The sequence below is a fragment of the Carassius carassius genome, chromosome 47 (genome assembly GCF_963082965.1).
Source record: "Carassius carassius chromosome 47, fCarCar2.1, whole genome shotgun sequence".
In the NCBI taxonomy this organism is placed as follows: domain Eukaryota; kingdom Metazoa; phylum Chordata; class Actinopteri; order Cypriniformes; family Cyprinidae; genus Carassius; species Carassius carassius.
Window position 1 is genome coordinate 3187853 of NC_081801.1, and position 13015 is coordinate 3200867.

General features: G+C 35.1%; 2 protein-coding genes across 3 annotated transcripts in view; one reads left to right on the forward strand and one right to left on the reverse strand.

Moving 5' to 3' along the window:
* Positions 1-13015, reverse strand: part of LOC132130933 (calcium channel flower homolog) — a 364794-nt gene that overhangs the window by 350513 nt on the left and 1266 nt on the right. Inside the window, exons 3-6 of one of the 2 annotated variants that reach the window (XM_059542815.1) lie at positions 10769-10841; positions 10551-10676; positions 9915-10022; positions 9684-9796 (exon numbers count right to left, since the gene is read on the reverse strand). In XM_059542815.1, coding sequence (XP_059398798.1) covers positions 9715-9796; positions 9915-10022; positions 10551-10676; positions 10769-10841 — 389 coding nt within the window. In that variant the 3' untranslated portion in view covers positions 9684-9714. Of the gene's footprint in view, positions 1-9514; positions 9797-9914; positions 10023-10550; positions 10677-10768; positions 10842-13015 lie in introns of those variants that run through there. The other variant, XM_059542814.1, reaches the window with a different exon arrangement.
* LOC132130524 (RNA exonuclease 4-like) lies at positions 2969-7017 on the forward strand. The gene is made up of 8 exons (XM_059542248.1): positions 2969-3535; positions 3646-3947; positions 4667-4819; positions 4901-5094; positions 5801-5889; positions 6095-6169; positions 6268-6342; positions 6490-7017. The coding sequence occupies exons 1-8, from the start codon at positions 3326-3328 to the stop codon at positions 6625-6627; spliced, it is 1236 nt and encodes a 411-aa protein (XP_059398231.1). The 5' UTR covers positions 2969-3325; the 3' UTR covers positions 6628-7017.

A 13015-nucleotide genomic window follows, 5' to 3' on the forward strand; every position in this document is an offset into this window, starting at 1 on the left:
TTTATTCCAGAAAGATGTTACCAGCATACCTAATGTTGTTCCTTATTGGTCTAACTTTGTTAACAACCTGAATTGGGGGAATATATGGAACCTTCCTTACAAATATCTCCTTACGAATAAAGTAAGAGAAGTCTCTTTCAAAATCATACATAGGTATTATCCTGCTAAGCATTATCTCCTTAGGTTTAAGCTTGACATATGTGTTAACTGTTCTTTTTGTGGAATATGTCCAGAAACAATGGTACATCTGTTCTGGCAATGTCCCTATGCCATCACATTCTGGAAAGATCTGTCCCGATACATTACTGTTAATCTTATTGCTGATTTTTCTTTGTTTTGGAAAAATGTACTGTTTGGCTTCCATGATAACAAGAGTAAAAAACAGAAAGAAATATGCCTAGTTAATCTATTGATCATTTTAGGGAAATATCATATTCACAAAGCGAAATTTAGTAATTCTAAACCTTCTTTTATTGCTTTTGGTAAGGAGACGGAACAGTACATCAATTCCATCCATGATTCAAAAAATAAGAAGGCTGCTAAAACCATTCAGTTATGCTCTATCTTTAATGTATTTATTTGAAACTCCCCTGGCTCTGTTCTTTTATATATTTTTTTGTTTCTGTATTAATGACTCTATTTGTGTGTTCTTATTGTTTGTATCGTAAAGATTTAATAAAGATAAAAAATAAATAAAAAGAACTAATCAATTCTCTTTCCGGCTCATATTGCATTGGTTTTAGCGTATGTGGCTGTCACGTGATTAAGGAACGAGTCAAAAACCTGAAAGACCCGAACTATGAACTAATCAATTCTCTTTCCGGCTCAGACTGCATTGGGTTAGCGTATGGGGCTGTCATGTGATTAAGGAACGAGTCAAAAACCCGATAGACCCGAACTATGAACTAATCAATTCTCTTTCCGGCTCATATTGCATTGGTTTTAGCGTATGTGGCTGTCATGTGATTAAGGAACGAGTCAAAAACCCGATAGACCCGAACTATGAACTAATCAATTCTCTTTCCGGCTCAAGACTGCATTGCCTGACAGGTGAATCCCATCACTACTACTAGAACAGAACCTATAGAATAATGCGCATGCGCGACTGAACGAATCACTCCCCGAGACGACTCGTTCTTCCCGAGTCACATTAAAGATTTGTTCAAAATGAACAAATCGTTCAAGAACGACACATCACTATTTTGAACTCTTTCTCACAACAGACACAGAAGAGAAGACAATGATGAATAAAGTCGTTTGCAAATTTTTGGACCAAAATGTATTTTCGATGCTTCAAAAAATTCTAACTGACCCTCTGATGTCACATGGACTACTATGATGATGTTTTTCTTACCTTTATGGACATGTACAGTAGACCGTACACACAGTTTCAGTGGAGGGACTGAGAGCTCTGGGACTAAATAAAATATCTTAAACTGTGTTCCGAAGATGAACGGAGGTCTTACTGGTTTGGAACGACATGAGGGTGAGTTATTAATAACATAATTTTGATTTTTCTATGAACTAACCCTTTAACACGGCCAATTAGAGACAATTAATAATTTACATTTACATTTAATCATTTAGCAGAAGCTTTTATCCAAAGCGACTTACAAATGAGGACAATGTAACACAGCAATATAGCAATGATATAGAAAAGATAGCTTAAAAGAAAAGAGCAAGGGAGTGTTAAGGTCTTTTATATATATATATATATATATATATATATATATATATATATATATATATATATATATATATATATATATATATATATATATTAGAATTAGACTAGTGAGTGCCACAGTTAGAGGTTGATGAGTGCCACAGTTAGAGGTTTCAAATAAAGATGAAAGAGATGTCTTTTAAGCCGATTATTGAAGATGGACAAAGATGCCTAAAGAGACAATGCCAAGATCCTCTATTTTTCAATGGTGAATTTCAGGCTATTTATTGCAGCCATAAAATTAAGATTAAATATGTATTTTGGATCTGTGCTGTGGGAATAGCCAATCCTAAATAAGTAAAATGATCACGAACAATTTTAAAAGGGATGGACTTGTCTAATTGAATACCAGGAAAAATAACCAAAATGGAAGCAAATCAAAAACCTTTCTGAAGATATTAGGATCTTCAAAATTTGTTTCGATCTTGATCAAGCTCCCCTGCTGTTAACAATATTCAATCCATAAACTGTCAAGTTCAAAAGGGATACAATTTTCAGGTGATTTTCAGGTTTGATTTTTAGTTATTTTCTGTAGCCTACACCACTGCATATGAGCGAAAATATTTTACTTCTAGTTTTTCTGCTGAAATCTTGCTGAAACTGATCATTTTCCAACTCTGTTTATTAACAGAAATAGGGATATTTCTATTAAACTAATATTTAAATGAACCATTTTTGTGATATTGTGGAATTTAAAATAACTGTATGTTATTTAGTTAATTTAGTATATCTTAGAAGAATTACACAAACAACTGAAAAAGTTCATTAGCTTGCTTTCTGGCAGACCTAGTGTAATATAGAGACATGGGCAGCACTGTAATGTTTTTTTTAGCCTCACTAATCCATCAATTTAAAGCTTGAAAAGCCAAAGTTGGTTTGCAATGTACTTCGTAAAACGTGAGAAAGTGTCCAGTTTTATGATGGACCAACCACTTGGTGTCAGTAGAGCACTTCTTAATGTCACTATTTGCTCAAACACTTCTTTATGTCACAGTGCAAATTTTTGCATTACACACAATGAGGTTAAAAAGTTCATTTAGGGACCTCAGGGTGAGTTGTAATCTCATAGCTTTGAATGTGATTGAAAAAGTAAGCAGGACTTTGCGTCTTTCAGTGCACAGACAAGTAAAACCACATTTTACACAGTTTTTCTCTAGACTTTTCCATGGACCACCATCACTAACTTTTGCGGGCTATTAAGGGTCTCCGTAAGCCCGCTTGAGAAGCCCTGTGTCAAAAAACAGAGCGGAACGTTCACGCGCACACAGTTCGTGCACGGAGCCTATTGACGTAACACACGACCGAGCGTTCCGTCAGCATGCTTGTCTCATGGTGCAGCTGTAGGTAGTTCTTTTACTAATATTACTTTTTGAATGCTGTTAAAGAAATATATTCTAACAGACTGATAGATATAGATACATTTAACATATATATATTTACTATTTTCCGCGTTAACATGCATGTCACAGGTCTGTCTTAACGATATAAAGCGTCAAAGTAACGTAAACATCTGGTCAAATTCATGTAATAACAGAAAAAGCTGAACAACACCTTAGTTTTTTCTCATTGTTCATTAGGTTACTTAAATAAAACCTTAGGATGTCTAAAGTTAAACTGAAGAACCATGCTGACAGTGTTAAGACTAATGGGCAGAAGAAGAAAAATAAACACGATAATGATAAAAAGACGTTTTTCTACGACACAACAACATTCAGAAATAAGAAGACGAAACCAAAAAGTGTAAAGCCAAGTGTTATGCCCCCCTCTAAAGTTGAAGAGTATTCGTGCAACTGGAAGACGTTACTCCAGGTAAGAGCAGTTATTTACCATGGTAAAATCATACTGAACTCCTGTATTACTGATTCTGAATGAGAAATGCATGCTAGCTGTTTTAACATTTGGTGTGTGTGTGTGTGTAGATTATTGCTGCGAATCCTGAAAAGGATGAAGACACAAAACAGGCAAAAACCGCAAACACTAAAGGAAAGCAGCTTCAGAAGACGCCTTCAGTTTCTAAAGACTCTCATAAACCAGATAAACCCTTCAAAAAACCTGCTTCGGAGACGTCTGGAAGAGCAGAAAAAGATGGATTTCAACAGAACGGAAAAGACTCCACCGGACACAAACAATTCAAAGCAGAGAAGAGGAAAAGAAAGGAGGAAAAAGAGAAACCAATGAACAAAAAGAAGAAAGTTGAGGAGGTGGAAATGAAAACCGCAGAGTATGTGTGTGTTTTAGTGCTGCTTCGTTTCATATGACTGTCCCGTGGAATCTTGTTTAAAAAAAAATAATTAAGTTCATATCTTACAACTCTACACATTTTTTTTCATAATTGAGAGATATGAATTCTCAATTGCAAGAAAAAAGTCAGAATTGTGAGATGGAAAAATTTGCAATTAAATGTTTTACTTTTATGAAGATAAAAAAATGCGAACTCAGAATTCATAGAAATAAGTCAAAAATGCAACATGAGTTTTGAGGTGAAAAAAGGTCTGAATCGCAAAATATGTACTCAAGATTCTGAGAGAGGAAAAAAAGTAATAATTGTGAGACATAAACTGGTCGTAAACAAAGATTTTCTCATTTTTAAACTCCCAAACTTGATCATCATTGTGTGAGGGACTCTCATGCTAAAATTTTTATTTCATGCTGTATTTTTTTTCATAAATATAAACTGTGAAACAGTAATATTATAAACGTAGAAAATATTATTTGGAATTTTTCTTACATTTTCTTCTTACTATAGTACTGTTGTTTAAGCTTTATTTGAATTCTTTCAAAATCAATTTTAAAAAGTAAAAATTGTGAAGTGTAAGCTCAAAATATGCCAAAAGTCAAAATTGGGAGTTATGAAGAATAAAGTCTGAAATGTTTGATTAAGAGTTCGATGGCGGAAACAAGCTTCTATAATGTCTTCTTTTTACACACGTGTGGTCTTAGGCCTGATATCTGGTTCGATGATGTGGACCCGGATGACATCGAGGCTGCGGTTGGGCCCGAGGCTGCAGATATCGCACGGAAGCGCAGCGGGGTGCTGAAGTCCAGTGCAGAAGTCACAGAGAGCGCGCTGGTGAAAGAGCACGCGTTTGAGGGGTGAGACACCTGCAGCTCTCTGGAAACTCAGCGCTTTTGAAGGATGTCCACTAATGGCTCTTGTCGTGATGGTGATTTCAGATTGACCCGGGCTGTTGCTATGGACTGTGAGATGGTGGGCGTCGGGTGTGATGGCGAGGACAGCATTCTAGCACGAGTCTCCATCGTCAACCACTTTGGGAAGTGCATCTATGATAAATATGTCAAACCCACGGAAAAGGTTACGGACTACCGGACGGATGTTAGCGGCATCAGACCGGCGGACATCAAAAACGGTCAGGACCCCTCATAGCAGATACGATTGATTTTCTGTATTGCATTTGAAAAATACAGTATATTTGATGAAATCGTTGTTTGCATGGATTAAGAATGGAGTAAGAAAGTATTTTCTCAGAATTCAGAAATTTCTGACACAATTTTGTCTATTTTATGTCATTTAGAATTTGCATCTTGCAAGTTTGAGTGCATATAAAAATTTCTTGCATTTTTTAAATGGAATCACAGGTTTATAACACAATACTGACTATTTCTCACAAATCTGAATTTAACATCTTGCAATTCTGACTTTTTTTCTCTCAGAATTGTGTTTATTACACAATTCTCACAGTTTTGAGTGAACATCCCAGTTCTGACTTTTTCCACAGTCAGGTTAATAACACAATTCTGACTATTTCTCACAATTCAAAATGTATATCTCTTAATTTTAGTTTTTCTCAAACTTATGTGTTGGACACAATTCTGAATGTACTTTTCACAATTTGATATGTTAATATTTCTGTTGAAATATGCATTTTGTGATGTAGACGATTAAATTAGGTAAGCCTTAAACTCAGAATTCTGAGAAAAATGACAGATTGTGAGAGAGAAATTCACAATTGTGAGATTAAGTCAATAATAAAGTCAATTACCTTTTGAATGTTTTATTCTGTGGTAGAAACAGGTGTGTTTGAGGTGATTTATTGTTCTTCATGTGATTGACAGGTGAGGACATCAAGACAGTCCAGAAAGAAGTGGCTCAGATTCTGGAAGGAAGAATATTAGTGGGACACGCCATTCACAATGACTTAAAGGTTCAGTACACACAAAAAAGGCCATTATCATGCTCCTATTGTTCTAAACCTGTATGCTTTTCTGTGGAAAAACAAACACCAGAAAAGCACCAAACCGAGCTCTATAACAGCAGACGGGATTGGAATGGCATGAGAGCGAGTAATGATAAGATACTTCTTTAACTTGATGTCCGCTTCATTTTAAACATCTCTGTCTTGTTCATAGATTTTGCTGCTGGATCATCCCAAGAAGATGATCAGAGACACACAGAAATACAAACCATTTAGGCAGAGAGTAAAGGTATTACGGGGAATCTGATATTATTATTAAGAAGCAAATATGCAGTCAGTGAATTCAAGTCATCTTAATTCTCAATGTCCTCTTGTCGTCTTCCTCAGAGCGCACGTCCTGCACTGCGGGTTTTATGCAAAGAGATTCTCAATGTTAAAGTCCAGCAGGGTGAACATTCATCTGTAAGTCTCTCATCAGCATCCAAGACAAATGAAACGCTCTTCTTTGATCAATAGAGAGTTAAAAAAAGAGCTTTTTAAAAAAAAGATCTACACCTAAATATCGTTGCGGTCTCATTTGATCAGTTTAATGTTGTGTGTGCCTCATAGGTTCAGGACGCACAGGCCACTATGAGGTTGTACACTCTGGTGAAGAAGCAGTGGGAGGCGGAGCTTAAAGCAGCCCGGGGGGGTAAATTTCAGAAGAGCCCCCGAAAACCCAAAGCTCCTAAAAACCAGAGCAAATAAACTTGGATCAGTCAGTAAAAACTCATCTCAACTCGTCATACTGAAACTGAACACGGATCTGAGCATGGAACTACTTTACTGACATGCTTTGTTCTGGAGCAATACCTTATGATGATGATGATGAAGAACTGTGTTTAATACTCATTTCTGAATGTCTCTCAGTTTGTAACAAGTCCCAGCTTCTGTTATTTGATGGAGGAGACCATCAATCCGTTCAGAATAATATCAATAAAAAAGTGTAACTGTATTATTGAGCCCTTTTTATATCAAGTAATTTAAATGTTCATTTCCCATCCTGTTCAAAATTACATGACATACATAATTATTATATCTGGAGACTTTCCATACCTTTCAGTCTGAACTGCTATTAAAGTCTCCATACTTGATGGCTCAATGTGTTGATTTATTTTCTCTTAATAACTATACAAAAATCTTAAAATCCCCCTAAAAGTCCATTTTATCCATTATAACTCATCTTTGATCATCAAAATCACATTTAGACTTGTAATTCCACTCTCTTACCTTGTTTAGTACACTGATTCATGAATATTTAAATTAGCCACGCCCCCAGCAACTCAAGGGTCATTATCTATGTTGTCAAACAGCTGAAAATGTTTTGCTAATCTTACACAAACCATGTTCTTGTGATATGCTAAGGATATGAAAAGCCCCACCCTGCAATTTGGCTCGCAGAAATGGTGTCGATTTATGAATTTGAATATTTTGTCTTTAAGCATATTAAAATTGCCAGATTACAGACATGATCGCACAATGTTAAAAACTTAGTTTTTTTTTTACCACAGGGTCTTTAAACGTAATAGATAAATCATAGTTTAGATATTAGAAACTGTTACATAGAAACAGAACAAGCATGCAAGGAGGTCAGAGACAAATGTCTTTATTTAGCTCATGGAAAAACAGAAATAAGAACGTTTTTACACATCGCAAAGTCAGTTAGTTACATGTCACTGATCCAACACAAATACACAGAGGGACAAGATCACTGCTAAACAGCTAATGACAATGAAGTTTAGGCTGTGCCAAAAAACTTTAAAAATATCGAACCTTTTTTCAGCCAGTAATGTTGTGTTTGTGAGATACAGAGGTGTTTAGTTATGTTTTCACATTCAGGAGATGACAAAGCTAGAGTTTCAGCTTTGCTTCCAAATGCTAATGATAAATAAGTTAATTCTGCAACATGTCTATGTGCACAAGAGATTTGAGCTGGTTTGTGTGCTGGTGAAGTATTGATTGAACTAGTTTACAAGCCTCAGATGTGTTATTGGACAATTTTACCGGCTGAACATTTCATGCAAGATTTTGTCTTACACTTTAAAAATTTTTGAAAAGTTTAGTGAAAGTATTTCATAAAACCATGTGAGTATCTAAAAGGATGAATCTCACAAACATGCTCAGGTCACATTTATATGGAAACCTGATTCTGCCATGAGACTTTTTTTTCTGACAATTTAGAATTTGTTTTTTATTCTGATTAATTTATTGCCATTTGTTTTCTCATGATTTTTTTCCTTGCAATAAAATTACTTCTCACAATTTTTTTCCCCACAGAATACAAATTATTAAAGGTAATTGTGACTGTAGTGGAAACGGTTCAATACATTTCACCCTAAAACCAAAAAAAAAATTATAATAATGTTTATTTTACATTTTGAAAATGCACTTCATGTCAGCATTACAACGTAATGACGATTAAGCAAATCATTTTAAGATTCCAACCATGATTTATTTGCATTCTAAGTTTTATTCTTGCAGTACAATTGTTGTATTTAAACTGACATAAATGTGCTTAATTGTCATGAAAAAATCACTTGTGATTGAAATATGATCCAGACGTACTTGACAGAGTTCATGAAATTCTCCCTCACAGACAAAAGCCAGTAACAGTGTAAACACTAAGGTAAGAACTTGACCTCTGACCTCCACATTAGTTCTTTTATCTTGTAGTTTGTACCGTTGGCTTCCATACCATCGCTCAGTGCTGAGACTGGCTCAGAAAGATACAGAAACAAACAACATGTCACTTTCATTCCAGAAAAAAGAAGCCCTTCTTCAGTGCAGGAAGAGACTCGGCTTTAGAGGAAAGATCGAAACAAACACAGGTTCCTGGAGATGGAACGTAATGTTAAACCACTTGAAATGCACTTCATCATTCAGTAAAACACTCACACGAGCTTCTAAACAGACTTCAGTCAGGGCAGCGTCATATTTCCTTTCTGACAGGAGTGAAAATGAGGCTGTGAGGTACTGAAGTACAGCTTCAATAGATTTTACTGCTCTTTAGCAACGAATCGATTGTTTAGCTGATGATACGTCTTTGCACATAAACGTTCATGATCTAGGACTTTTATACAGTGCTTGCTGTTGTAAAGAGTGTAAAAGTCTGTCCCTCACAGCCTCGTTTTCATCCGTTAAATTTAATATGGCGTCCAACCTGATTAACGAGCGTAGATCAGACTCTCAAATAACAAACAAAGAAAGTGACTGCGAGATTTTAGAGCAGCGTATAACAAAATGACATTCCACCGTTTTTTATGAACACCAAACATGCTGCAGCAAAGGATTCTGGGTAAAGGCTTATTAGAGGTACAAATAGATAGGCACAAACACACTTAGTTTTAATCCCTGCAGAGGTCCTGGAATCAATTAAACACGTTTTGTTAACATGCCTACACATTAAAATACAAATAGGTTTGTTCTTTTACAAGATTTACCAGTCACAAATGTTTTTGGAACAAAGAATTCTGGGAGAAAATGCCAATGGCCAAAAATTCCAATTCCCTGCGCAGTCACTGAAGTTTTTTATAAAGAAGGATGAAAATAAAATAAATACTTAAAACAAATGTGCATGAGAGCACAGCTGAAACAATTCACTTAAAACCTATTTTATTAAATAAATCCCACACTAACAACCAGAGAACTGCTTTGTGCTGACTGACTCACGCTGTCAGAGGTCAAAGGTTAGCTTAAATACATCCCAACAAACTGTGACAGGTAAAGCGTCTAGTTACGTGAAGGGAAAGAGAGGGAAAGAACGTAACGGAGGTAGAGGAGGTGAAGAGAGGAGCTTCACGGCACTGAAGCATCTGTCGGTTTCTCTTCGTCGCCCTGTTTTTGATGCTGCAATCGGGCGTAGCTCACCGCGTCACCTCTAAAACACAGAAAGAGCACAAACCTCCATCAGATCGTCAATAATGGCAAAATGTATAAGGTTACTCAGTGAAGAAATGCTTTTTTCTGTGAGCAAGTGAATGCAAAAATGCCCTCACTTCTTTCCCAGTGATGCGAGTCCATACAGCACTCCTGTAGAAAATGCAATGGCGTTCCCAAACAGAGTTGTGATGGAAAAACTCAGAAAGACGGGAAACAACGCCATCCTGAAGGGACAGAGAGAAATCAGCGTTAATTCTGATCCAAGAGATAAAAAACACATTACAATAAATAATAAACTACCGTTTCAAGGTTTGGGGATGTGTTTATTTTTATTAGGAAATTAGTATTTTATTAAGCAAGGCTGCATTAAATTGATCAGAAATTACGGTAAAGATATTTATGATGTTAAAAAAACGTTTCCACAAAAATACGCAAAGCAGCACAACTGATGTCAACATTGATAATAATAATCAGAAATGTTTCTTGAGCAGCAAATCAGCATATTCTGATTTCTGAAGATCATGTGACACTGAAGACTGGAGGAATGATGCTGTGATGATAATTTTACACAGTTACACCTGTTGTGTACAGATTTCTCCTAGAAGACAAAAACAGCTCAGTGGACGCTTTAGCTTTCAGAGCTGCTGTGTGTCCTCTGGATGAAGACCACTTCTTGTTTCATAGTAAATCTGTATTAGTTAGTCAATAGCATTGTCTATCCAGTGAAGGGAACAGCTGTGAGCTGCACTCACCCGCAGTAAAACAGTGCTTTCTGCCAGGGCTTCAGACGGTCCGCACGCGCCGCAATGGCATTTGCAAACTCAACGAACTGACAGCAGAAGGGCACCTCACACAGGAACAACACACACGCCGTCAACCTGAGGGAAAAAGAGAGATAGTTCACCTTCTGAATGGTTAGGATACCACATTAAAGAACACTGAATGAATGAACTGAAACGTAATTTCTTACACCATCCAAACTCCAGCCGCGATGTTTAATGGATTCACCGTCACGCAGTTCCAGATGCCCATTGATGCACATGCTACAAAAAGACAGAAATGTGTTATGTTTTTGAGAATAACATCTATATTTGTCATCTAAACAATAAAAACATTGATTGGTGGGAGATCAAAATGGGGTTGTCCGGTAACAGTTATGATAACCCCAAAATGACCAAATATTTTCCCATATAGCCCATGATTTCCCAAGCTAATAATGAATAAAATAATAATAAAATAAAAACTGTGGTATGAAGGTGCTAAGGGTTTATGGAAAAACTATAATAATAAAAACATAAAAATATAATTAAACAAAATAAATTAATTGATTAAACAAAATGTTAATATAAAAATATCACTTGATTTAAAATTTAAATAAAATTATTTTTAAATAAACACAATCAATCCAACGTTTAATAAAAAAGATTAAATATTTAATTAGTTTACCTTCAAATAATGTGACCATTAATCAATATCAGAGAACTATGAATATGCAATTGTGTTGTACAATTATTGAAATATTAACTAAACAAAATATAATAAATAAATATATTTATTACTAATATGATTAAACACTTACAATACAGTGGTCAGGATCAACATTCACAATCCTGTTTTATGCTAAAGATTAATCTCCGGGTTGTAATGTAGGTTTCAGATCAGTACCTGAGCATGTAGGTTTATTTAATGTCTGCTTCAGGAACTTGTTATACTTGTTGTTTAGAAACAGAACAATCAGAAACCCACAGGAGAGAGCAGCTGGATGACTGGAAGGAATGCAAGCGTTTGTTAGGTTTGATGAGCAGCTGCTTCTGTCATCTGTGTCTCAGCAAATGTAGAAGAGAACAGAGAGCTATTGATGCCAGCTGACACACACACACACACACACACACACACAGATTACTGCTGGTACAACAGTGTGTGTGTGTGTGTTCAGATCTAGTGTTAGCACAATCTTTGTGTCTAATGAATAATACCGAACAGAAGTGATTAAGTGTATCGCCCTGCAGCTAAATCACTCAATATCAGAATACAGTCAGAGACAGACAGGATGTGTTTCCACTGGAGAAGCGGTTTTAAACTGGGGTCTGTAAAAATTATTTTATTTGTTATTTATAAATATTTCATAATTAGAAATAAGATTAAAATTAATGTTGGATATATATATGTATATATATTTAGGTCTATAGTACTGTTAGATTGATCCATAAAAAATAAAACACACACACACACACACAAATATACATATATATAAAATTTATATAAATAAAAAAATATATAACAAATTATATATATATATATATATATATATATATATAAATAATTGTATTTTTTTAAGGATCAATCTAACAGTACTATAGACCTAAATATATATATATATTTGTGTATTTTAATCTTATTTCTAGTAATACAAACAAATGATAAAAATATGTTTTAAATAAATAAATTATTAACATGAATATGTTAATAAATAATAAATCTAAAAGTACTATAATGAGTAGAAAAAACAATGTAAAATACGTAAAATAATGAGAAAAAAACTAAAACTCAGAAATTTAACTTTTAAAATTTTTATTTTTAGATATATTTATAGTATTTATTTTTCACAGTATAAACAAGAAACTAAATAGATGGCTGTTAAAAGGTAGGATGAAGATCGTATTTGGGGGTCTAAAGCCCCTAAAGGATTGAAAACCCCTGCACTAGAAAGAGAAAGAGTGTGTTAATCATAACACATGATGATCCCTAACAAAAGACACAACAGAACAAAAGGATGAGAAAGAAAAGAGCAGGAGAAGAGAAAGTTGCAGTTGCTATGACACCTGTGTTACCATGACAGTGTCTACAAAAAGAGCTCACACAATCCACTCCAGCATCTCAGAGTTTATCTCATCATATTTCTCTCTACACGATGGATTAAATGTGCTTTAATCACTATATGTGATCCGCACTTTAATATATAATACTGAATTATATTCATATACCAATACATCTGCATGGTACTCCAAGAATACTACGGTATAACCCTGGAACCATAACTATGGTACTTATACGTAGGTGTTGATTCTCCATGACAGAATTTCTATGCGTTTTCTATGAGAGTCACTGTCTGAAGGTGATTGATTGATTGATTAGACATGTGTTTGTTGAAAGCAGTCATCTGATCGAATGTATTGATTAACAGAGTGAGACAAAATGATGAGCATATGTTGGTCTA

What these genes read in the sequence shown, in the direction of transcription:
- LOC132130524 (XM_059542248.1), top strand. Translation starts at nt 3,326, where the DNA reads ATGTCTAAAGTTAAACTGAAGAACCATGCTGACAGTGTTAAGACTAAT. An exon ending in GTGGAAATGAAAACCGCAGA is followed by an intron (nt 3,948 to 4,666) that starts GTATGTGTGTGT and finishes GTGTGGTCTTAG; the next exon opens with GCCTGATATCTGGTTCGATG. An exon ending in CATTTAGGCAGAGAGTAAAG is followed by an intron (nt 6,170 to 6,267) that starts GTATTACGGGGA and finishes CGTCTTCCTCAG; the next exon opens with AGCGCACGTCCTGCACTGCG.